Source organism: Bolinopsis microptera, chromosome 8 (assembly GCF_026151205.1).
Source record: "Bolinopsis microptera isolate Bmic1 chromosome 8, MBARI_Bmic_1.0, whole genome shotgun sequence".
NCBI classification, from domain to species: Eukaryota; Metazoa; Ctenophora; class Tentaculata; order Lobata; family Bolinopsidae; genus Bolinopsis; species Bolinopsis microptera.
Window position 1 is genome coordinate 4683275 of NC_087079.1, and position 26694 is coordinate 4709968.

At 39.3% G+C, this 26694-nt stretch overlaps 2 protein-coding genes across 6 annotated transcripts in view; one reads left to right on the forward strand and one right to left on the reverse strand.

The window, feature by feature from the left end:
- LOC134819098 (dynamin-binding protein-like) overlaps positions 1-10452 on the forward strand; it is a 35824-nt gene extending 25372 nt beyond the window's left edge. Inside the window, exons 19-28 of one of the 4 annotated variants that reach the window (XM_063828865.1) lie at positions 3908-3999; positions 4380-4400; positions 4687-4822; positions 5093-5200; positions 5341-5559; positions 5948-6047; positions 6149-7711; positions 9222-9300; positions 9534-9554; positions 9927-10452. In XM_063828865.1, coding sequence (XP_063684935.1) covers positions 3908-3999; positions 4380-4400; positions 4687-4822; positions 5093-5200; positions 5341-5559; positions 5948-6047; positions 6149-7711; positions 9222-9300; positions 9534-9539 — 2324 coding nt within the window. In that variant the 3' untranslated portion in view covers positions 9540-9554; positions 9927-10452. The remainder of the gene's footprint in view (positions 1-3907; positions 4000-4379; positions 4401-4686; positions 4823-5092; positions 5201-5340; positions 5560-5947; positions 6048-6148; positions 7712-9221; positions 9301-9533; positions 9555-9926) is intronic. The other 3 variants (XM_063828863.1, XM_063828866.1, XM_063828864.1) reach the window with 3 other exon arrangements.
- A 4493-nt stretch (positions 10453-14945) lies between these two features.
- LOC134820273 (uncharacterized) overlaps positions 14946-26694 on the reverse strand; it is a 29239-nt gene continuing 17490 nt past the window's right edge. Inside the window, exons 30-41 of one of the 2 annotated variants that reach the window (XM_063830511.1) lie at positions 21873-21998; positions 20745-21196; positions 20348-20503; positions 19714-20149; positions 18297-18393; positions 17982-18083; positions 17550-17695; positions 17234-17348; positions 16754-17029; positions 16430-16517; positions 15878-16000; positions 14946-15078 (exon numbers count right to left, since the gene is read on the reverse strand). In XM_063830511.1, coding sequence (XP_063686581.1) covers positions 15904-16000; positions 16430-16517; positions 16754-17029; positions 17234-17348; positions 17550-17695; positions 17982-18083; positions 18297-18393; positions 19714-20149; positions 20348-20503; positions 20745-21196; positions 21873-21998 — 2091 coding nt within the window. In that variant the 3' untranslated portion in view covers positions 14946-15078; positions 15878-15903. Of the gene's footprint in view, positions 16001-16429; positions 16518-16753; positions 17030-17233; positions 17349-17549; positions 17696-17981; positions 18084-18296; positions 18394-19713; positions 20150-20347; positions 20504-20744; positions 21197-21872; positions 21999-26694 lie in introns of both variants that reach the window. The other variant, XM_063830512.1, reaches the window with a different exon arrangement.

The window sequence follows — 26694 nt, forward strand, 5'->3', positions numbered from 1 at the left end:
GTTACCTATTCTCATACACGAGGGTGAGTGATAGAGTTGATATTTATAGGGAATTATACATAATGTTACCTATTCTCATACACTAGGGTGAGTGATAGAGTTGATATTTATAGGGAATTATACATAATGTTACCTATTCTCATACACTAGGGTGAGTGATAGAGTTGATATTTATAGGGAATTATACATAATGTTACCTATTCTCATACACTAGGGTGAGTGATAGAGTTGATATTTATAGGGAATTATACATAATGTTACCTATTCTCATACACGAGGGTGAGTGATAGAGTTGATATTTATAGGGAATTATACATAATGTTACCTATTCTCATACACGAGGGTGAGTGATAGAGTTGATATTTATAGGGAATTATACATAATGTTACCTATTCTCATACACGAGGGTGAGTGATAGAGTTGATATTTATAGGGAATTATACATAATGTTACCTATTCTCATACACTAGGGTGAGTGATAGAGTTGATATTTATAGGGAATTATACATAATGTTACCTATTCTCATACACTAGGGTGAGTGATAGAGTTGATATTTATAGGGAATTATACATAATGTTACCTATTCTCATACACGAGGGTGAGTGATAGAGTTGATATTTATAGGGAATTATACATAATGTTACCTATTCTCATACACTAGGGTGAGTGATAGAGTTGTATTTATAGGGAATTATACATTATGTTACCTATTCTCATACACGAGGGTGAGTGATAGAGTTGATATTTATAGGGAATTATACATAATGTTACCTATTCTCATACACAAGGGTGAGTGATAGAGTTGGTATTTATAGGGAATTATACATTATGTTACCTATTCTCATACACGAGGGTGAGTGATAGAGTTGATATTTATAGGGAATTAAACATAATGTTACCTATTCTCATACACTAGGGTGAGTGATAGAGTTGATATTTATAGGGAATTATACATAATGTTACCTATTCTCATACACGAGGGTGAGTGATAGAGTTGATATTTATAGGGAATTATACATAATGTTACCTGTTCTCATACACGAGGGTGAGTGATAGAGTTGATATTTATAGGGAATTATGCATAATAATAATAATGTCTGGGAAAAATTTGCGACATGTGGAATTTGTTGTCCATCAGGAACCACTCCAAAGAGTTTTAAATCTGGATCTGATGGGGAAAGAAATCGAGAACAAATTTTCTCCAGGCGCCTAAGGAGTTATGTCGGCACTTCAAAAACTCGTAATTACCGTAAAAAAAAGACACTCAGTTGTGTAAAATTACCGCAATAGTGATATTATGTGGGGCGAGTCAGTGTTTCAGGGTCGGCAGATCTTTATTTATTGAAATAATTTCATTTTTATGGCTATGCTCTCGAAAATTTACTAAAATTTGAAAAATTTACTAAAATTTGGAAAACCTACTACCAAAATCTGTGAACACTATCGATTGAATATAAATATCTGTGAATACTGCCCTGATAATCCTCCAACAGCAAGCTACACTGCTGTCTGCAGCAACTCTCTTATAGACTGGAACCTCCAGTCGGGTTGTCTACGTGATGTACGATGGCCCTGACATTCAGGCCACACCTCATCAAATCTACTTTGCCTCCTTATACATCGTTTAAGTGAGAAACACGATGAAATTGTTATGACGACAAGAAAGAGCTTGAACTCCATCAGTAAAACAGTGAATGCCCTGATATGTTTTAATTTCTTTATATCGTCTAGGCTCTGTTATACTGTAGAAAGTATGGCTTTTATTTGGCAACGACGACAACGTTGATATAGTATTTGGATTCCCTAAACGATACTTTTTACCGCATCAAAAAATATCGATCACAACCAAAGTTATGAATAGTCATAGCGTGAGCCTAAATGTAAGCTAGAGTCATGACTCGTGACGTATCATAATTAATTCAAGCTAATATTTTCTTGCTCGCGCACGTGCAATCTCTTGATGTTGCTAAGAATGCTGTATCCTATTCCTATCCTTTTTTTACAATCCTTCTAAAAATGGCGAGGTTTAAACTCCTTTTGCGAGCTGAAATTGGCCACACCAGAGGGTTGGTTTTTGGTCGGGAGATTTCGTCAAGTTTAAAATATGATTATTATATATAGATATAATATATAAAAGATAAAATCATTAATCACGGGATACTTTGGGAACGGTGGATTAAAGGGGTTAAATCATTTAATCGTTAAATGTAACGGGCCTAACTGGAAGAGTGTAGACCGTACGATTAAACGTTATCTAAAATCATTTTTACATGCTAACTAAGCTAGTTACTGGAAAGATACAACGTTTGACAAACAACTTATTATTTTATAATATTGTAAAATTATAATATAATTATTATTTATATTACCAGTTATTTGAAAAATAGAAAATTGAACATCCATTCAAGTTCATTTTCCACATTTTTACAATGTAGATTGATAGTCACGGCTAAATGTAAATTTTGAAAAATATGAGATGCCTGGAAAACTTGTAAAATGTAAACCCACAAAACAACGACGGATCTCGAAATATGAGTTATATTGAGTCTGACCAGCCTTATATAAGTTATTTACTTCCTTTTGCTTTAGCGCGTTGTAGCAGCGTCATCAACTATCTTGGCCGCCCCTTGATCATGTGACCCTGTAGTGTTGAGATTTATCTACTCACCAAGGAAAGTTGGGTTCCTTTTACCCAAACTTCTCTCCCTGTCCTCTCCCTCTCCCTCTCCCTCTCCCCTTACCCTAATTCCACGTTGGCGGTCAAACAGACAAACATACTATAAGTTAGACTAGAAAGCCTGTGGTCACAGGGAGAAAGCTAATAGTATTCTATGGTAGTCAATTTTCGTCGCATCAAAAAATATCCGCCACAACCGAAGATACGGCCGATTAAAATGTAGCTCACACTGTGCACTGAACACAACGTAATTACCACAAAACCGATCAAAATGTCACTGGCGAATCTTTGCACGTGTACGTGTGTGTAACAACCCTCGTTACCATGGTTACTATGCATCTATTTTTCGTTCAATTTGCATAGGATGCACTTCTGGCCCATTTCCATATCAATGTCACGTGATATATGATAGGAGGATGATGACCTGATTCCACGCCTGACATTCTCATCATTTTCTGCTGACATATTCACAAAATGCATCTATTTTTCGTTCAATTTGCATAGGATGCACTTCTGGCCCATTTCCATATCAATGTCACGTGATATATGATAGGAGGATGATGACCTGATTCCACGCCTGACATTCTCATCATTTTCTGCTGACATATTCACAAAATTTCTTGAAATTTTATTCAAAATCTTTACTATCTAGATTATCAAAATTTGTTACTCAAGCACCCCCCCCCCCCTTTCTCTCTCTCTCTCTCTCTCCCTCTCTCTCTCTCTCTCTCTCTATCTCTCTTTCTCTCTCTCTCTCTCTCTCTCTCTCTCTCTCTCTCTCTCTCTCTCTCTCTCTCTCTCTCTCTCTCTCTCTCTCTCTCTCTCTCTCTCTCTCTCTCTCTCTCTCTCTCTCTCTCTCTCTCTCTCTCTCTCTCTCTCTCTCTCTCTCTCTCTCTCTCTAAGTCTCTCTCTCTCTCTAAGTATCTCTCTCTCTCTCTCTCTCTCTCTCTCTCTCTCTCTCTCTCTCTCTAAGTCTCTCTCTTTCTAGTCTAATTATAAGTTAGACTAGAAAGCCCGTGTGTGTAACAACCCTCGCTACCATGGTTACTATGCACCTATCTTTCGTTCAATTTGCACAAACATACAGACAAAAATAATCTTTCGAATTATAAGTTAGATGTATTATATAAGTTAGATGTATTATATATCTAACCCACGTATATAATATTATATAATGTGTATACGAGTATATCCTGTTGTTGAGTACTTCTAATGTTACATTTTGTCAGGAGCTGAAGTGGTTAAGAAGTCAGCATACTCAGTCCTAGCCTTGTTCTGTCAGTATTCACACGCCTGTCACGATGAGTTCCGAAGAGCCCTGGTCAGTACCATCACTACTTACAATCACTCACAATTACTTACCACTTACATTAGAGCCCTGGTCAGTACTATCACTACTTACAATCACTTACAATAACTTACCACTTACATTAGAGCCCTGGTCAGTACTATCACTACTTACAATCACTTACAATTACTTACCACTTACATTAGAGCCCTGGTCAGTACCATCACTACTTACAATCACTTACAATTACTTACCACTTACATTAAACATACTTACAATTACTTACCACTTACATTAAACATACTTACAAATTTTACTTATCATAACATGACGCTATTTTATATTCATGCTGAAATTTTTTGTTTTATGTTCAAAATAGGGGATACTTAACCAACTTTTATGTTTTGTTTCAGAAAAATACCATTGCGGGTTATGTAGGTGCCATTTGTGTCGTTCTTAAATCTCGATTAAAAACTGATTCAATCTTGTACCGTGTACACAACAATCTTTACTGTTCAAACTATTCAATTTAAGCATTATCGTAACCATTAAACTTACTTACTCGCTTAATTTCTACAGCATTTTCTATAGTTCCTTATATTTTAACTCATGAATTCCTTACAAATTAAAATTATACCCAACAGAAATTATCTAGCAATGATTTAACAATTAACACCTCTAGCTCAAAGTAAACCTAATATCACGTGACATACCCCTCAGGATAAAATGTCGCTGGAGTTGGAGGAGCCCCCCGACTCTATACATCTTTACCACATGGATAGAATGAAAACCTGCTGTGCGACCTTACTCACTATCTCCTCCTTTGATAAAGAAGTCACACAGGCTATTGTGCTAGGTAAAATAAACGAGCTTCTTTTAACTCTGTTCTGTATCATGTATATTGTATTCATTATGTAAATTGTATAAGTATCATGTATTATTGTATATGCACAGTTCCAACATATTCGACATGAATTAGTCGTTGAATTGAACGAATTCTCATAAATTATAATTTGTCTTGAGTCGTGACAACAACTGCACTGAGATAATACTACAGACTCTTACAGTTATGACATCACTTACAACTGGTATTTCATCTGATTTAATTACTACAATGTTGGTCCAGGTAGCACGGTAAAGCCAACTACCAGCAAGTTCTATGAGGCTGAAACGTGTGAAGAGGACCAACAAGCTTCATATGATGTGGGCAAGTGGCTGGAGAACCAACCTGACGGTAAAGCTTTTATATAGTCACTATTTTATTCAGTTTTTGACATATTACCGCAATTAAATTCACTGTCAATTATGATAATATGTACATTTGATTCTGAATAGTTGGAGCAGTCTTCTTTAATGATCTCGTTGGATTTCCAGATATAACAGGACTTTCTTCGGATGAAAACGAAGCTGACGCTGCTGAGGATGTATTTGAAAAGCCTGGAATGATAGAAAATGTTCAAACTGGTACAAACTGTCGTATTCTGTACGATTTCGTGGCAACCTCCGACAGCATGCTGAACGTAAAGACTGATTACACAGTAACATTGCTGTCAGATTGTTCGATAAGCGACACTTGGGCATACGTTAAATGTGGTAAGTAGATATAATAATATCATTTGTATCCTTACCTAGTATAAGTACACATTATCTAGTTTTTACACCGGACCTACGTTCCTTACTCGGAAAATTCTCCTACTTGACGTGACGCGCCAACGCCAAACCATAACTTCATTGGTAGCATGCAGTTTTAGCGTAGAGATAGCGCTCAAAATTAGCGCGCGCATCGTAACAACGTTAAAACTATTCGTGATGTTCAACGGAAGAAGATTAACTTTCGAGGAATTAACATTTCTGCCATGTCACGTGACATGACGTCACAACACGTGACATGACCATTTAATAGTCTACGCTCTGCGTAGAATGTAGAGTGAAAATGTGTGTGTACAAAAAGAGAACCAGGAATTCTGAACGGGAATTTCAGGGGAAGTGAAAGGATACGTGCCAAAGTCTTATCTGACTTTATCTGGAACGTTAAAGAATAAACCGGCACCGTTACCTCCCTCTAAAGCGAATCAAGACAAGTAAGTATCTAATTTACAGTCTACTTGATCATTATTGTAGGTATGCAACAATTCAATAACGTCGCTCGCTCGCTGGGACGTTCTAATTGATGTATTTCCAGGGGCAAATCTATCAAGAGACGTGCACCGCCGGCCCCAAAACGAGCACTAACCGAAGTTTCACTCACAACTTTCAGAGAGCCTGTCCTATCTACTGTCTCACTTCCAGCTCCTGAAGAACCTGTACAAATCACACCACCTGTAGCAGAACCATATTCACGGCCTGCACCGCCGCCCCCTAAACGTGTACCTGAAGTCTCACTACCACTCCACCGAGAACCTGCACAAGTAACACCTCCTGTTTTAGACCCAGAGCCACAACCGTCACCCCAGATACCTTCTTATACGACAGTTGCTAAAACTACAGCTTCTCTTGCACCACTTCCACCAGCCCGTCTTGATTTGGTGGTTCGGCCAATCTCCGATAACAAAACTACTAGAACTCAACCAAAGCGTCACGCCCCACCCCCACCCATGTCACGAAGAAACACAGCACCTGTGTTCATTCACAAGGGACCAAATCTTGACCATATATCGAACTTAACAGATACTAATGATTCCTCTGGCGGCGGAATGTTGAACACATTACCGGAACATCAAACTGAAGTCATAGAGGAAGAACCAAGAGACAGTATTCAGGATCGTGATATTCTAGATACTATTCAGGATCGTGATATTCTAGATCTTTCTTCCAATTTAGATGATGTTGATCTCCTGGGTGGGCCTAGTCCTTCTTCTGCTGTGGAGCAGGGTGGTTGGAACCAAAGCTTTTCAGATCACATTTATCAGTCTCTTGATCAGACAATCAGTCCGGAGCCTGTTTCAAACAACAGACCTCTCCTGATTCCAGTACCGATACCTTTGAAGTCTGAGTCTCTGTCTCCTGAGCCGTATTATGAAGTTATTGACTCTGAAACTTCGTCAGAGTACGAGAGTTTACCACCTCCTCCTGACGAGCCTCCTCATGACGCCATGACACCTCCTCGTGACGTAATTACGCCTCCTGTAGAAGTTTCCTCTTCTCCGATCGAATCATTCCCAGTTCTTCTAGATGAAATCATTGCACCCGAAGCTGCACATGAGGCTGTACCCGAAGCTGCACCTGAAGTAGCACCTGATGCTGCACCTGAGGCTGCACCTGCAGTAGCACCTGATGCTGCACCTGAAGCTGCACCTGAAGCTGCACCTGAAGTAGCACCCGAAGCTGCACCTGAAGTAGCACCTGAGGCTGCACCAGACATTGCACCCCAGCCAACAGAAACTATGTCAGCTGAAACTGTTATTCAAACCAATGTTCGGATTGACTCTATGCAACCCAAAGAAAATTCTCAGCCTACAAAGAATCACATTGCTGAACCATGCACCATCGCTCCAACTTCTAAAGTTTCCTCCCGATCTAGCTCTGTCTCCTCAACCCCTCACAGACCCTCCCTGACTGACTATGCTGTCAGATCAGCTTCCATTAGTATGCCTCTCTCTGGTATTACCCGCAAGTCTGGCAAAGTGCCCGATTCTGCGACACCAACCAAGACAGGCCCAGCGTTGCAGTCCGGAGCTCAGCTTAAAAGTGGCCCTGTTGTTCCCAACTCTCCAGTTCCTAAACAGCCGTCTAAAAACAAGGAAAAGTATGTTTCTGTGTATTTTTATGCATTTGAATGTGGATTGTGGGTGTCAATTAAGGGGGGGGGCCAATGGGTATTTTTTTGTGAAACTTGATTTCGAGATAGCAATTGACCAACAAACTAAGACCAGTGACCGAACTTTTGAGGGGGTCCCGGACCCCAACCGCCAAACGGTGCGCGCATGGCAGCCACGCCCATATTTGGTCCAAATTAGGCCCAATTTAGCCAAATACCCTGAACATGCCCAAAACCAAGGTTTATGGTGCTCTACTTGTAGCTAGTGGTCTCCTGAACTCGTATATGAAATTTCATCAAGATTGGACAAAAAATGACTGAGTTATGAGCCAAAAACCATATGCCCATATTTGGGCATACGCACCAAATTTGGTAGATTTCGTCCCATAAATTGGTCAAATATCAATATTTTTGAATGAAACTTACTTTATATGAAAGGTAAGCCTAAACTACATATTATCTGTAAGTTGTAGCTTTATATCTGTTTAAATGTGGATACTAAGGCGAAAAAACCACAAAAAATGAACTAAATTGCCCATATCTCGGTTCGCGATATTTGCGGAATTGATCTCATTAAAATTGTAACAACTCAATCAGTTTTCAAAATTTTTGCATGAAATTTTCGGAATCGACTCGAAATCGCATTTCCACCTTATTTTAAATACGGATTTTTGATTTAGGCCTCCAAAAAAATTTGGCGGCCAAATTCTGAATTTTTGTGAGATTATTTTGGAATTTGGCCGCCAAATTTTTTTGGAGGCCTAAATCAAAAATCCGTATTTAAAATAAGGTGGAAATGCAATTTCGAGTCGATTCCGAAAATTTCATGCAAAAATTTTGAAAACTGATTGAGTTGTTACAATTTTAATGAGATCAATTCCGCAAATATCGCGAACCGAGATATGGGCAATTTAGTTCATTTTTTGTGGTTTTTTCGCCTTAGTATCCACATTTAAACAGATATAAAGCTATAACTTACAGATAATATGTAGTTTAGGCTTACCTTTCATATAAAGTAAGTTTCATTCAAAAATATTGATATTTGGCCAATTTATGGGCCGAAATCTACCAAATTTGGTGCGTATGCCCAAATATGGGCATATGGTTTTTGGCTCATAACTCAGTCATTTTTCGTCCAATCTTGATGAAATTTCATATACGAGTTCAGGAGACCACTAGCTACAAGTAGAGCACCATAAACCTTGGTTTTGGGCATGTTCAGGGTATTTGGCTAAATTGGGCCTAATTTGGACCAAATATGGGCGTGGCTGCCCTGCGCGCACCGTTTGGCGGTTGGGGTCCGGGACCCCCTCAAAAGTTCGGTCACTGGTCTTTGTTTGTTGGTCAACTACTATCTCGAAATCAAGTTTCACAAAAAAATATCCATTGGCCCCCCCCCTTAATCGAAGATGCTCGGTGTCGTTATTTGAAGCTACAGCTCTAAGACTAAGATATTTTAACCTATAAATTTGGATCGCTTCAGCTATTTTAATTCCAGGAAATCCAGCCCTATGTTTGATGAGTGTCCCATGGAAATGTCTGCTGTCCGGAAAAAAGAAACACCTACTAACTACGAGGTAACGTGACCTAGTCAGCTTAAATAAAACAGCGTATTACGTAATCATTACGTATAGTATTACGTAATCACTTTTTGGCCAATTTTAACTCCCCCAGCTCCTCCGTAATCAGTTTTAGTGAACATTACACAGTGTTAAAATTACAATAGCGTAATTATTTGGAACCCCCCCCCCCCCCCCAGTGATTAATGATTATGACAAACTTCAAAACTAAACATTTTTTTAAAATACAGGTGTAACAAACCGATCAAGAGGTACATAATATTTTGTCAATGTTGTAAATGTAGTCATCAAAATTTCTTTGTTTGTCGGGAAAAATTTTACTAGTAGTCAAATTTAATTGGCTTATAATATAATAAACACAAAATACGATTTTGTATAATAATTTGGTGTTATATTTGTTCGAATATTGCTTTATTTCAAACACTAGATTTAAATACCATATTTGTTCTTCGATCGGTCGAAACCGATATCAGAAATAAATACGGTTCATCTTCCAAATCTATGGAATGTCCCATTTTTATTCCAATCCAATTAACACAGATAAAATAATCACGAGTCAAATACATAAACAGTGGTACTTCTGCGCCCTCCACAATATATCTTAATCTCCCCTCCTTTCCCAGGCTCAGTACAACTACAGAGCTCGGAGTCCAGCTGAACTCTCCCTCAGTGTCCGTCAGATTGTTATTCTGGTAGACTCTTCAGACAAGGACTGGTGGTTCGTTAAGGCTGGGCGTCGGCAGGGTTTTGTGCCCTCTAATTTCCTTAAAGTCAAGTAGTGATAGTTTTGGGTTTTTGTCTTTAAGTGGTTTGGTGTCCTTATAATGTCCTCAGTAGTTTATAATTCCCATATGATTTCATTTGTTTTCTTAATGTTGATTTTAAACTAGGTTGTTTTGATTTGAGGAATGAAATTGAGAATCTAACCTTTTTAACGGTTCAATTAACGTTTTTACTTGTTGTAATACTGTTATTATATAGACAATAATTATGGAATATTTTTTGGATTCACAATTGAGGGCTGATTTTAAGTTTTGTACAGCAGTAAAATTTGAGATATATTAGGAATATGGGTTGTGCCTACTTAAATGTGTAGCTAGGTTATTCTTGTAATAAATGTGTTGACTTTCATTTATCGTTTTAACGCAATACGACTCTTTTATTTCTCTTATTGACGTTAATATTGTTAATATTAATATTGCAATATTCGGAAAATACTAAATATTCTGTCTTCGGACCAATATTATTTATTGCAGTTCGGAGGTGATCAAAAATTATCTTTACACGTGACGATGATTATGGGAGTTACTAGGACAATCACTATTTCTTGTCAGAGAAGACTACTTTCACAGGAGGGCTAAAGTGCAAAGAGACTGCTGCTAACTGAGTGCTGCTAACTGCTGCAAATGGCGCGCGCGCGACAGCAGCAGTTAGCAGCAGTCAGTTAACGAATAACGGGTGATACTCGTAAAAACAGCTCTAATTATGTAGGTATTGTGCGATGAAGTGTGCTTGTAATCACAGCTCTAATTATGTAGGTATTGTGCGATGAAGTGTGCTTGTAGTCACAGCTCTAATTATGTAGGTATTGTGCGATGAAGTGTGCTTGTAGTCACAGCTCTAATTATGTAGGTATTGTGCGATGAAGTGTGCTTGTAGTCACAGCTCTAATTATGTAGGTATTGTGCGATGAAGTGTGCTTGTAGTCACAGCTCTAATTATGTAGGTATTGTGCGATGAAGTGTGCTTGTAATCACAGCTCTAATTATGTAGGTATTGTGCGATGAAGTGTGCTTGTAATCACAGCTCTAATTATGTAGGTATTGTGCGATGAAGTGTGCTTGTAATCACAGCTCTAATTATGTAGGTATTGTGCGATGAAGTGTGCTTGTAGTCACAGCTCTAATTATGTAGGTATTGTGTGATGAAGTGTGCTTGTAATCACAGCTCTAATTATGTAGGTATTGTGTGATGAAGTGTGCTTGTAATCACAGCTCTAATTATGTAGGTATTGTGCGATGAAGTGTGCTTGTAATCACAGCTCTAATTATGTAGGTATTGTGCGATGAAGTGTGCTTGTAATCACAGCTCTAATTATGTAGGTATTGTGCGATGAAGTGTGCTTGTAATCACAGCTCTAATTATGTAGGTATTGTGCGATGAAGTGTGCTTGTAATCACAGCTCTAATTATGTAGGTATTGTGCGATGAAGTGTGCTTGTAATCACAGCTCTAATTATGAAGGTATTGTGCGATGAAGTGTGCTTGTAATCACAGCTCTAATTATGTAGGTATTGTGTGATGAAGTGTGCTTGTAATCACAGCTCTAATTATGAAGGTATTGTGCGATGAAGTGTGCTTGTAGTCACAGCTCTAATTATGTAGGTATTGTGTGATGAAGTGTGCTTGTAGTCACAGCTCTAATTATGTAGGTATTGTGTGATGAAGTGTGCTTGTAATCACAGCTCTAATTATGTAGGTATTGTGCGATGAAGTGTGCTTGTAATCACAGCTCTAATTATGTAGGTATTGTGCGATGAAGTGTGCTTGTAATCACAGCTCTAATTATGTAGGTATTGTGTGATGAAGTGTGCTTGTAGTCACAGCTCTAATTATGTAGGTATTGTGCGATGAAGTGTGCTTGTAATCACAGCTCTAATTATGTAGGTATTGTGCGATGAAGTGTGCTTGTAGTCACAGCTCTAATTATGTAGGTATTGTGTGATGAAGTGTGCTTGTAGTCACAGCTCTAATTATGTAGGTATTGTGCGATGAAGTGTGCTTGTAATCACAGCTCTAATTATGTAGGTATTGTGCGATGAAGTGTGCTTGTAGTCACAGCTCTAATTATGTAGGTATTGTGCGATGAAGTGTGCTTGTAATCACAGCTCTAATTATGTAGGTATTGTGTGATGAAGTGTGCTTGTAATCACAGCTCTAAGCTGAAGCCTAATTATTATCAATTTTCAAAAGTGAATAAGGTCACCACTGTACTTTAAATAATAAAGACCATTTCCCATACAATGTAAGATAATGGTCACTATAATGCACTAATACCTTTAGAATTGAATAATGATAATAATGGATAAGGAGAGTCGACACAATACAAAATATTAAATAAATATTAGTACTGCGCAGGGTGAAACATCGTATTATAGGTTAAGAAACATTATAATATATCATAATTATTGACACAGCTACATCAATTATTAATATCATTGTTTCATCACTCACCCTGAAACAATAAGGGTTTATACTCCCATGCGCCTACTACCCCTTTCTATTTTACCAAATTATCAAGGTTGACGGTAACTCAACTATATTAACTTTGTCAATTTTAGTGTCGCTGTACCAATGCCACATGTTCCAATGTCACATGATACAACAATTGGGTAACCCGAGGGTGTGACACCCTGTTACAGCTACACCCCTCGTGACAAATGTAAAACAACGAGTGGTTCTTGTTGGTTCTCGTTGCCCGATAAGTTCCTCAAACTCGAAACATCCATTATTCTGACTAGCGCGACATTACTGCATGCGGAAGGTCACCGACCCTTAAATAGCCCTGGTCAACTCGCAGTCAATCATTAGCTTTTTACAATCGTCACCACTACCAAAGGATTCGTTGAACTTGAAGAACACGACGATGAAAGCCTCGCTGGTTTTCATTTGTGTGGTAGCAGGATGTGTTGCTGCAGCAGCCGCAGAAGATCAAGAACTGACGTTGAGAAAGAGAGTTAAGGGGATAAAACGCCTGGTGAAGACTCTGGCTAACCACACTTTCCCTACTTGTGATCTTATCCTCTTTGCCGAGTTGGCAGATTACAAAACCGCTGGAGAGAAATGTAGGACGTTCAACCTAGCAGCCACAAGCCGAGAAGAGGGTAATCTAGCGACCGTCAACGATAAGGAAAAGAACGACTACCTGAGGATGCTTTTGAACATTGCACTTCCAAAAGATGATCAAGACCTTTACAAATATTCAGCCTCGCGCTGGGTATGGACCGGGTTGAGAAAGACAAAGAACACTAATGCGAAACACATTAAAAGGATTAAGAATAGGGCTCCATACAAGCCTGAGGATTGGTCCTGGCACGATGATTCTCATCCCGAAGATTGGCACAACTGGCACAGAGGACAACCAGATCAAAGACCACTGAAGAAGGGCGAGAAAAGTGACGTGGGAGGAGAGGAGCTTGGTGCGACCTGTGAAGAAACAACGTGTCGGCAGAATCAAATGAGGATGAGCAACGATGGAAGATGGGACGATGCATATGCATTCGAGGAACACCCGTACGCCTGTGATTACCGTGGCAGATTCATCTGTTCTGCGGAGAAGATGAAGTGGGATGACGCCAAGAAAGCATGCGAAGCAGCAGGCTTGACATTAGCTTCTGTGAAATCTCCGGAAGAAACAGAAGAACTACTGCAAGCGCTTGAATACTTTTTGGGTGCTTCCACATTCGCACCTTGCAAAGGTATATTCGGACACAAAACATTTAAAGGAGGAAAGGTAAACCCGGCACTGCTGGTAACTAAAGAACAGGTAGAAAATTGTTCCGTTCTAGATGGAAGATGGGCCCCTGAACATTGGGCTTGGATAGGCGGAAATGATAAATGGGGTGAGGGATCGGAGGGTCACTTTAAATGGTTAGACGGCACTGATGTTGAGTATGAAGGCTTCCCGTGGATTACAAAAGCAGGGGGTGATAACGGAGAAAGTAAAGGAGGAGGCCAGAACAGCTTGAGCATTTCCAAATGGGGCGAATTTGACGACGAGTTTGGCAAAGTAAAGCGACCCTTTGTATGCGAGTGTCCCCGTGGATAATAACAAGGTATTTGAATTAAACCCGGTGCCAGTCAATCGAGAGATTTTATTTTTGGTTTTTGGCTGATTTCTATTTTTCAAGATACTTCTTTATTTCTAAAAAGAATATTTCTATTTAAAACTTTGTACTTCACGTCGGTGTAAAAATTATAAAAACGATAATAATAATGGACCGTGTCTTATTGATGATTAAAATTGAAAACTAGCAATTAGTAGTAGTATGACAATTACAAAACTGAAAGAAGATCAAACTTAATAATGGTGATTACATCTTTTACCTCAGCATTTCGCATTAAAGTCTTACCACTTATGTATTCTTGTGTGTAAATGTGTATTGATCCCGTTTGATGTACAGCTTTATGTATTATATAAAGAATGAGCGTTTTTAAATGGATGCAAAAATAAAATGACTGCTTGTTGGGACACCATGGGTTTCGACTATGGCATTGTAATGGCCTCAATATTTACTTTTGAAAGAGAAGACCCACACAACCTGAACAGTGTGCTTGAGAAGCTGGACAACTTCACCTTTAACTTCACCTTTAACTTTACCTTTAACTTCACCTTTAACTTCACCTTTAACTTCACCTTTGGCTTTAACTTCACCTTTGGCTTTAACTTCACCTTTAACTTCACCTTTAACAATTAGATTGCAGCGACCATGACTCAGCCTCAAGCTAAATTGTAAATTGCTTTAATTATAACAGTCCACATTTTTACATTTTTACCCGGTATAACGTCCACTTGATAAAGTAAACAAGAATTTTAAAATCAATCAAAGCAATAATTTACGTGGAAACAATTAATACTCACAATCAGGAGGTAAAAATATTAATTTTGAAGATAACAACACTTTTACCACAAGGCACAAAATAAGTGACGTGTAGCACGGCTAAAATTTATATATATATAATGGTGTTTGGTCAGATTACTTAAATTACGTTTGTCCTGAAAAAATGAGAGTTTTAGCTTTTCAGATGACCGAGATATGAAGCATAACAAGTCTGTTATTATGTTCATTACGTGTTACGTGTGATCTGGTGATTAGGTTGAGGCTAGTAGATCCGCATTATTACATGGGAATCGTGCAGAGAGCCCAATTACGGTGTCGTAATTGGGTAATCATTGAGTACGAGCGTGCTAAATCACTCTACAGTCGATCTTCGAGATTTTTCTAAAAGGGCTTAGGGCCCCTGACAGTTGAAATCTACCTGCTTCGATGTATTTTCGAACGCTGATTCCGAATCACCCCACATGACATAGGGTTAAAATGCTCCCCTAGCGAGATATCGGCGGAAAACTGTTTCGATCACGTGATATGACCATATAAGGAAGTTTGTTTAATTTTTCGTTAGGTTTCAGCATATGCTTCAGTTTAGGGATTAATCATCATCCCAACGTATGGGTATTGACTTTTGGCCCCCCTATATATATATATATGAATTTAATTATAACTCAAATTAAATTCGAATTTTAAGTTATAAAACGGATGTGAATTTTAAACTCAAGTATGAATTGAACAGTTTATTGTGCCTGAAATTAAAACGTTTTGTCATCGAAGTCTTGAGACTTAATAAAATCATTTGGGTATACTACAGATTATGACTTAGAGGCTGACAGACACTGCCACTAGCAACAAGATTTTTCACGCAATAAAGCCTGTACCATGTCTCTCTTTAAGTTTATCAAATTGATCATACTGCGGGATGTGTCGCGCGACGTACCGACCAGGTGTCGCGCGACTTACCGACCAGTATCGTAGCTGCAACTAAATCACAAGCTGTAAGGATTTGTCACCACCACTGATCTGTTTGTCATCTCGAACTGTTCCGTTCCAACAACCATATTCGGGTTTTCTTTCGTGTACCTTCTGTGGGATTTTGTTAATTTGATCAATTACGGCCAAATAACAATGTAATGTTATAACATTATCGTTCATTTAATTGTATAGGGGTCGTTCGAACATATTACGGAATCAATTTGTGGACCATTTTTAACCCCCTCTGATCCCCTTCCGTAATCAGTTTTACACATAGCTATTGTGTCAAAATTACACTTTTGGAAACCCCTCCCCCTCGGCTGATTACGTAATATGTGAGTGCCAATATGAATAACCCCTTAGGCCTTAAAGCAGTCAAACTCACTGATCATCTATGATGCTAACAATAAAACTCCGCACTCCTACCTGTTTCATCTTGCGAAAACATTATAAATATGCCGGATACCCATGCACATGATACACAGACGCTATTATATTATGAATAATAAATCAAAATTAAATTTCAAAACAACTAATAACCTCCTGTACAAGAATGCGCCAACAAGAACAGCTGCCACAATAAACCCAGCAATACCAATCCCCAATGTGCTGTAGCTTCTTCCTTGATCTGCGAAGGAATAATACCTGTTAAACTCTACCAAACTTGTTGTATGTGGCAGAGATTCATTAAGACTTTAAGAGACATATTGTATGCAAAGCAATCGAGATCAGTCATATTTTACATTATATAACAACATGTAAAATTAGTGACTGTTATAACTATAACTTAAAAGCTTATAATATTATGAGTGTCATTTATGATTAATTTTATGATGGTTATTAAGTTTTATCTTTTATTCTTACCATCCAAATTCAATACGATCACCATGTCGGAGTCCTGGTCAGCGACCATTCTCTCGAAAAGCTTGCCCCGTTTTGATATGGTCCTCTTTTTAGGATTCAGCAAAGTATCGGGACAGTCCCAGAACTTAATTTTAGTTCCGGATTGTGGGTTTGTCAGGTCCTTCCTCTCTTGTATTTTCCAAACGGGATCATTGAAGTCCACTTGGTAGAACACGTACAGCTTCTTAGTAGAGTCGTCCCATCTGCAGCCGGTGTTGGACACGTCCAGCGTGCACTCTGAGAAGTAACGTTTGAGTTGTTAAGGGAATATAATGTTTGCATTTTCAAGAGGATCTGTTGTTGTTAATGAAATTCAGGGCTACAAAGTTTATGGATTAAGATAATTTTCATTATGATATCCAAGCTTGGAAACTGCAGAACTTATCATAATATAAAGCATTCTGATAAACTATATTATAATGCTACTGTTATTTTACGTACTACTATTTTGCAAGCATGGTACAATAGGGTAGGGTCCACATAGACTATTGTCTGTTGTCAAAGCCTCTGTCATCTCCTTTTTGGAAAACTGTCCTTGCACACTGTCTGTACAATACTGAGGGATAAGATTTAGAGTTAACGAGTTGTCATCTTGAAAGATGAGCACTATATAAATATTAGTACAGGTAAGCTCAAAGCTGACCTAACCGTTTCGGCGACTTCTGTTCGACAGCAACTCTTTTGCTTCGGACAACGCTCACTGTCGGACGAAAGTCGTGTTACCGACCTAACGTAAACTTATAAAAGTTGAACTTACAGTTCCTCCAGCACTTGATAAACTCCAGACTTGTTCAAATCTGCCACTCTCGAACGCATGGGTCTCTAAACAGGTTCCAAGGTAGGGTGGATCGTAGAAACCTGTCTCTTTTCTACATTCTGACTCCTTCTTCGCTTGTGCGCTCTCTGGGAGAGGAGAGCGCTTTTAATTTTATTTAAGATTTCACATGAAGCATAGCATTATTTAATTCCATCAACAGTGTAAAGTTGCAGTTATTCAATAACAGTTAATCAATAACAAAAAGTTCATTTGTAATGTTAATTCCCCTTGTGTCTGGGCTGTAGCACATTGATTTTAATCATTTAAAAATGAAGCTGCATTTGTCAGGGGACAACTTAATGTGGCGAGAATTTGGCTACTCCTAAACATGTTTAATAAGTTTAATCAGCAGGACATTATTAATAAACTCACCGTATACAGAGTATTTAGTGTCAGCAGTGTCAGCAGGACATTGCACTGTCGCTTTTCTGTCTCCTTCTTCATCCTTGTAGGTTATCGTCTGACCGTCAGGTTCTAACAAATAAATATGTTGTTATACTTTGCTCATGAGAAATTTTGGCATAAAGATTAAAAAACAGCTAGATTAGGTGTTATGAGATCAATGAGACTTCCGCATATTGTAAATAATAATTACTTGATAGTAAATATTACTGCAGTATAAATTACTTAATAATAGTTAATAAGTTATTATATCAACAGTTAATAAGTTAGCAAATCAGTACGCACGTCTCCCCAGTACACTGATCTTAGCCTTCCTACAATCGTAGTTAGTGGTGATAGTTATCTTCTCTCTCAGCTCAGGGGTACTGGTTCCAAAGTCAACCTAAGTTGAATGATAATTGTTGGTTTTTCTTATTATGTTCTTAGGAAAAGAACCTTATTCTCATTTAGGTTGTTATAGTTACACTTATTGTGAACAACCTATAATACGGATTTCACTACAATTTCTAATTTCTAATTCTTACATTAATTGTCATCTATAAGGGACAGAAACCACATTAGATACAAAATAAATTAGGAGGAACTGGGGTATTGTAATTGTATTTGTTAATTGTTTGATAAAGAGGGAAATTGGTAGATCACCGACCGGCTATAAGCCGGTTATAAGCCGGCTATAAACCGGCTTATAGCCGGCTACAATTTTTATAGCCGGCTATAAGCCGGCTTATAGCCGGTTAGTAGCCGCTTACATTTGTTGTTGAGCGACGGCTATTAGCCGGTTATAAGCCGGCTATTAGCCGTTTAGGTATCGGCTATAAGAAATTCAGTGAAAACGGCTATTAGCCGGTTATAAGCCGGCTATTAGCCGTTTAGGTATCGAAAGTGGTTATAAGCCGGCTATAAGCCGGTTATAAGATATTAACTCAACTTCATCGTACTGAACGATAGTCAGGAGCCGGCTATAAGAAATTCAGCGAAAACGGCTATTAGCCGGTTATAAGCCGGCTATTAGCCGTTTAGGTATCGAAAGTGGTTATAAGCCGGCTATAAGCCGGCTATAAGATATTAACTTAACTTCGTCGTACTGAACTGAGTTAATATCTTATAACCGGCTTATAACCACTTTCGATACCTAAACGGCTAAAAGCCGGCTTATAACCGGCTAATAGCCGTTTTCACTGAATTTCTTATAGCCGGCTCCTGACTATCGTTCAGTACGATGTAGTTGAGTTAATATCTTATAACCGGCTTATAGCCGGCTTATAACCACTTTTAATACCAAAACGGCTAATAGCAGGCTTATAACCGGCTAATAACCGTCGCTCAACAACAAATGTAAGCGGCTACTAACCGGCTATAAGCCGGCTTATAGCCGGCTATAAAAATTGTAGCCGGCTATAAGCCGGTTTATAGCCGGCTTATAACCGGCTTATAGCCGGTCGGTGATCTACCAATTTCCCTAGCCGGCTTATAACCACTTTTAATACCAAAACGGCTAATAGCAGGCTTATAACCGGCTAATAGCCGTCGCTCAACAACAAATGTAAGCGGCTACTAACTGGCTATAAGCCAGCTTATAGCCGGCTATAAAAATTGTAGCCGGCTATAAGCCGGCTTATAGCCGGTTAGTAGCCGGCTTATAGCCGGTCGGTGATCTACCAACTGGCCGATAAAGATTAAATAATTGTAAGTATGCTCTCACCGAACAATAAAAGTCTTGTCCTCCTTGGATCACTGTCGCTACCTTTGTTGTAATTTTGAACTTAGCAAGATGAAGCAACTCATTCGGACTTTCAACTGATTTGCTGATGATATTGTATCTGGATGCGTCCAGGAATCTGCCGTCGTTCGTTATACGGAAGTCTGGTACTTCTTTTCCGATCACTGTACAAGTGAGCTCGAAGGTTTCACCGACAATAATTTCGTTTTGAGAAGATGTGAATGATTGAATACTTGAAATCCTCAGCTTAGTTGGTTTGGACATAGTGGTTCCTCCATAGAAATTGTGTTTTTCGTCGTCCTGATACTCCACAGAGCACGCGAATTCGAGGTCGTTGTACTCCCGTTTAATCGGACCGATGATAATTTCACTTCTTCTGTAGCCGTCAAATCCGATCCAGGAATTCTCTGTGGTATGCCTGCGAGTAAAGTTTAAATAATATCCAATGTCATGACAAAAAAACGATTTTAGGAACTGACAGCTTAAATCCAAAAATATTATATTTCTACTTAGCTCGATGAAAAATAGTTTATTATTAGCCATGCGTTTCGGGAATAATCCTTGCCTCCAGCAATAACTTAACAACAATGGAAAATTGTATATAAGTATAACTTACTGAATATTTTCATCGATATCTTTGAAGTTAGCTTCAGAGGGCCCTTTGTACTTCCAATTTACACTGGCTTCAGCGAACACAACTTTATTTTTCTCGTCCAGATAAGATGTTTTGTTTCCGTCTGTCCTCAATGCAGCGTCAGACTGACACTCAAGCCTGATTAAATTGTATTTTGAACTTAAAATTAAACCTTTTTAAATGTTCGGATTCAAGCATCTAGATTTTAAACTATCAGACCTATTCAGAATCTAAAGTGAAACACGGAGGTATTTCAACTACATTTCAACAAACAGATTTTGGAAGTTTGAGCTGTACTAACGGAAGAAAACTCGAAAGCAAGTATATCTAAAAGGTTTGCATTAATTTAGACAACTAATAAAACTAGATCATCACTAACCTAACCACGTTACCCTGGGCACCCCACGTGTCATTCCCATCTTCATAGGTCTCAAACACATTCAGATAAACTGGGTCTGACGTCAGACTCTTATTACCCCACGTGACATTACAGTAGTAATAACCCGGACTGGTATCATCAACCGAAGATAGAATAACCTCACCCTCGGTTACCACAATGTCGGGGTTTTGGTCTGCGTTGTCTGTTTGAGTTGTTCCATCAACCAATGTTGAGTTATCACTTCCCTCGCCCAACTTGTAGAATGTGATGTTGGCCGCTTTGTCAGCTGCTGCACTGCAGTTTAATTTAGCGTCAGCGTTGAAAACTACATTAACAACGTGCGGAGGTTGTGAGATTTCACGAATTTCCAGGATGGCGGAGTCTGATTTGATAGAAACACCGTTTCTCCAGCTAATCCCGCACTTGTACTTCCCTTTAGCTTTAGAATCAATCTAGTAGAATATGCCAGTCAGCTTAAGCATATTTGTTGTGAATCTAGTTATTTCAGCGGTATAATCTTTAAACTTTTGCGGAGAATTATTTACTTCGATCAGTTGGTTGATAAAATAAGATCAGTAGTTATTGATAATCAGTTACATACTGAGTGTGGAGGGGGATTATTTAAGACTTATTGAGTGTTGAGGGGGATTATTTAAGACTTACTGAGTGTGGATGGGGATTAATTAAGACATACTGAGTGTGGAGGGGTATTATTTAAGACTTACTGAGTGTGGAGGGGGATTATTTAAGACTTACTGAGTGTGTAGGGGGATTATTTAAGACTTACTGAGTGTGGAGGGGGATTATTTAAGACTAACTGAGTGTGGAGGGGGATTATTTAAGACTTACTGAGTGTGGAGGGGGATTATTTAAGACTTACTGAGTGTGGAGGGGGATTATTTAAGACTTACTGAGTTTGGAGGGGGATTATTTAAGACTTACTGAGTGTGGAGGGGGATTATTTAAGACTTACTTAGTGTGGAGGGGGATTAATTAAGACATACTGAGTGTGGAGGGGTATTATTTAAGACTTACTGAGTGTGGAGGGGGATTATTTAAGACTTACTTAGTGTGGAGGGGGATTATTTAAGACTTACTGAGTGTGGAGGGGGATTATTTAAGACTTACTGAGTGGATTCTGTAACGAGTATCAATCTGATCCAACTCATTTCCAGATCTGTTGGCAAACGTTTCTATTTCTCCATTTATCACACGCTTCCCATTGTCATAGTAGTCTCCGTTATTGAGGATTCTCTAAAAAGTGGCAAGTAAGTTAAAGTATTAATAATCATGACACAATTTATAGATATTGACAATAGTTTAAAAATCATATTTAAATGAATAAAATAAAAGTGCAACTTTTGAGAGCCAATATGTATAAGTAATACTATAAGTATAGCAACGTTATACTTATAGTCTTACTTAGGTACGTTATCGTAAGAAATAGAAAACTACTAGCTTCATCCCTGTTACCACGGCCTTTCTAGTTCTGTAATCTGTAAACAGGATTAAACAGGATTAAACATGAAATTACCAGAGAGAACACTAACGGACTCGTCTTGGCTATACAAGGATGAATAAATAAATCAATAAATAAAATTATTAAAACTGAATCATTTAAAAATTATTAAAATTTAACCGTTTACAATTTCACGAAAATAAAAGAAGAACGTCTATAATAATTTAAGGTAATACAGTAAATAAAGTTCGAGTACGAGGATTAGGACTTATTTTTAGGATTTCGAAGGTTTGAAGAGTCTGTTAGGTATTTCCCGAATTCTTTTGTGTGACAAGAGTTCATTATGGTCCTATACTCTTTTAGCATTACAAGGCTTTTCAGGTTATCAGAAAGCTTTGAGCGGAGGGAGTGGTATCCAGGGCATTCAGTTATGACATGATCCTCAGTTTCTAGGATAGGTGTTTCAAAGAAAGGTAGCTCTTCGAAAAAGCGAATGACGTCTGTGTCTGGAGAGCAGCAAAAACGACACGTTTTCAATGCTGTGTTGTATCGATCACTAGTATATCGACCTTTCTCTACTCTCAGATCGTGACTGCTAGAGCGAAGTTTAGCAATGTTAGCTTTCTTAAGCCTGCACGGAATCTGTAAGTACTGTTCTTCACCAAACTCAGGTTTGACCGCGGTGTAGAATGACATCTTCGGCTGGTTGTGAAGATCCTTTTTCCAGTGGTTCACAAAGGTTTCGTGTATGTGCTCACGTGCTGCAAGAGCGGGGTGTAGGTTTGGTTTAGCGGAGGTGCTCATCTTGATGATAGTGGACCAAGTGTCATACCAGGTAAGGTTCAGTTGTTTCTGCTCCTGAAATGTATGGTGCAGAAGTGTGTTCACGTTACCTACTACCGCTTGTGATGCTCTATAGAAGTAGGCAATACATTGAGGGAGGACGGTCACTGTCCAGGGGGTTCTTCCTGTGTCGCCGTAACAGAAGTTGTTATTTGCCTTTTTGTGGACACCCAATATCCATTTAAGAATTTTTAGGTGAGTAGATTCGAGAGCATCTTTTGCTGCTGCTTTTGGGAGACTCACTTCTTGGTTTTTTGAGAGAATGGCTTGATGTTGGTCGATGGCAGCCAAACAGGGCATCCGTATGTAGCTGCTGGCTTGACTAAGCTATCGATGAGTTTTAGCATCGTGCTAGTGGAGAGTGCTCTCGTGTCAATAATTCGTCTCATAGAGAAGAACGAGCGTAGAGCTTTTTTCCTAAGCTCGTCGATTGCTTGTTTGAAGGAACCGTTCAGAGAGAATTGGATTCCAAGGTAGCAGTATTTTCTTACTGGTGCGATGTCCAAGTTTCCTAGTTTAAATCCGTAAGCACATTTGAGTATTCGTGAGCTTGTGTTAAATACCATCACACTGGTTTTGTTGATGTTCACAGACAACTCCCACTTTACGGCATAGTCATGCAAGCAGTTCAGCAGTTTCTGTAAGCTGTCCGCATCCAGCGCTAAGAGGACCAGGTCATCTGCCCAAAGGAGGTGGCTTATTTTAACACCGTTTAGAAGAGGTACATCCAATTCCTCAATTTGTTCCAGCCTGATGGAGAGCTCGTGGATATAAAGTTTGAAGAGCTCAGGGGACATTGGATGCCCTCGTTCTGTACCGATCGTGACGTCAATGGCTGCGGAGAGCTTTTGGATCAGCTTGACTCGGGTTGAAGAGTTGTTGTACATGTGACTGATGCATTCGAAGAATTTGCCTGCTATTCCCATGTTGCTCAACTTGAACAGAAGTGCTTCCCTACATACACTATCGAAAGCCTTGCGATAGTCAACAAAGCATGCGAATAGTCGCTTCTTCTCTTTCTTGGCGTATTTCTCTATGATTGTATTTAGGGTGAGTATGTGGTCATTACATTGGGCTCCACTCCTGAATCCAAGTTGATAGGGTCGGTCAGGACAGGCTCTTTCTCTGAATTCGATTAACCGTTTGAGGAGTAGATTCGAAAAGAGTTTACCGAGACAGCTCCCAATTGTTATGGCCCGATAGTTATCAGGGTTTTGCCGGTCACCCTTCTTATGGAGGGGAGTTGTGAGGGAGTTGTTCCAGGGGTAAGTTCCATGCTGGAGGCAGGAGTTGAAGAGTTTTACCACGACGAGTTGGAGTTTCTCGTTGGAGTTTTTCAACATTTCGTTGGATATCAGATCATCGGACACACTCTTATTGTTTTTGAGTTTTTTAGTTGCATCTTTGATTTCCTGTAACATGAAGTCGCGATTCAGTTCATCGACCAGTTCCTTGGTGAGCTGCGAGTTGTTGGACAATGGAGTAGAGGTGACATCGTCCCTTGAGTGATCGTTCCTACCACACTTCCGGTTGTAGAGATCATTAAAGAATTTGTGGAAGAGGATGAGATCGTAAATGTCGAATGGTTCTTCATCTTTGTACTGGTCAGATAGCCGTTTGAGTGCTGCCCAGTTTACATCTCCACTTTCGTTTATCTTCTGGTTCATCTCATACAGGAATTTCCCCTTTTTCATCCTCTTAATAGCTCGGTATTCCTTTTTTCTGAGGAAGTGCTGGTCACGAAGGAAGTTGCTGTGTGGGTTACTGTTGGCATTTCTGTCGGCTCTGTTGGCCTCCCTTTTAGCATGTCTACAGCTTTGGTCAAACCACTTTTTCTTACTGGTGCGTTTGCCACTTTTGGTCGTAGTAACAAAATTCGCAAGATTGTGGTATGTTGCAACCACGTCTTCATTAAGCTGAGCAGCGTCATTTGCTGTGTTCACTGGTTGATCAAGGAGGCAGTCCATTTTGTCTTTGAATGACTGATCATTCTGTGCCAGCCGGAACTTAGTTGCTGTGTCTGCAGAGAGGTTCTCTGATAAGTTCCATTTGAAAGCTTTAGGTGCATCTTGGATATCTGGCGATTCAAGACTGTTAGAAATCCTTCTTAAAGGGTTTGTCGATATTGACATTGACAGCGCTCTGTGATCGGAATATTGAGAGATGCTCTCAATTTTCAGGTGGCGGACTCTGTCATGAAGACTCGTCGAGACGCAAATGTAATCAACTGTGCTGACACCATGCCGCTGAATACAGGTGGGTTCACCGAATATGTCGCCGAGAGTTCTGCCATTTAGGATGACTAGGCCTGTCATCTGAAGGAGTTCGATGAAGGGTCGCCCATTCGTGTTTAGCTTTGGGTCTGAGTTATTGCGTTTAGCCAGCTTTTTAGAGAAATGAGCGTCGAGATCTGTATCCTTCATTAGACTATGGTCTGATAACATGTCGTCCAGAGTGCCAGTTCTAGCATTGAAATCCCCGAGAAGAATGATATCCTCGTTCAGAGGAACTCCAGCCAGGAATTCTTGAAGATCCTTTAGAGTTGACATACTGTCTTCAGTTTCCAGACCTTTTCTTCGCTTCTTGTAGGATCCATTTTTGGGTGAGTCATAGACATTGATAATATAGGTGTTTCGGTCTAGGTTGAAGTAGTTAGCTTTAAGCTTAACTACAACGATATCTTCCGTGGAATTCATACGAACGTTGGTTACACCAGCTTTTAAGCTTTTGTGAACTCCGATACATACTCCGCCTGAATTTGATTCCTTCCTGTTAGAGTTAAAGCAACAGTAGTTACTTAAGTTGATCTCCCCTTTTGTTTCTTGCAGAGCAAAAATATCGTGGTTGTCAAGTAGTTCACGAATTTCGGTTATATCAACCTTGGCTCCTATAATTTTGTCCCGAGAGTGGTTGATATTCCAGCACAGAAACTTAAGGGAGTGGCGGGACCTCGTTGATGTGGGTTTAGTCATTGCTAAACCTGTTGGTGCTGCGTCTTATTTTTATCATTGTCGTGGTAGCTTATTCGGGGGAGTCGCAGGGTCTTCCTCAGACCCTCCCGGAGGCGAAGCCAAAGCATCTTTTGACCTCTCTGCCTTAGCTCGAATCCAGTGTTGAACGAATAAGAATTTTGATCGCCAATTTTATCGTTTGAAAAGGTGAAGATCCTATCTTTGACATCCGGCCTGTGTTTGTGGAGCCAGCTAACATGGTTTCTGGTCTCCTCATTGACGACTTGTATTCTTTCATTGATGCTAGAGTTGTTGGAGGAGGGTATCAGCGCTGAAAAGCATATTTGAGCCTTTGTGGTGTTCAGTAAATGTTCGTAGAGTTCCTTTACATTGCTTACAAGACTTGATTTCTTTTTAAGGAAATCATTGCTCCCTGTGTGAATGTAAATGCACTCAGGTCTTAGTCTTTTTATAGTGTTGTTGAGCTTCTTTGATTTTTTTAGCATATCTGAGTAACTATCTGCTTTAAAACAGTGAACATTAAACTGACTGTTAAAGCGCCTCGGGTCAAACTCGTCAAAGCTCTCATCATGGATGAGAAGAACTGTGTGACGCCTGTAGCTAACCTTAGCTTCAGCGGCAGAGTTTGTTTCACTGGAACCCCGATCGGGGGGGGGGGGGGGGGGGGGGGGGGGGG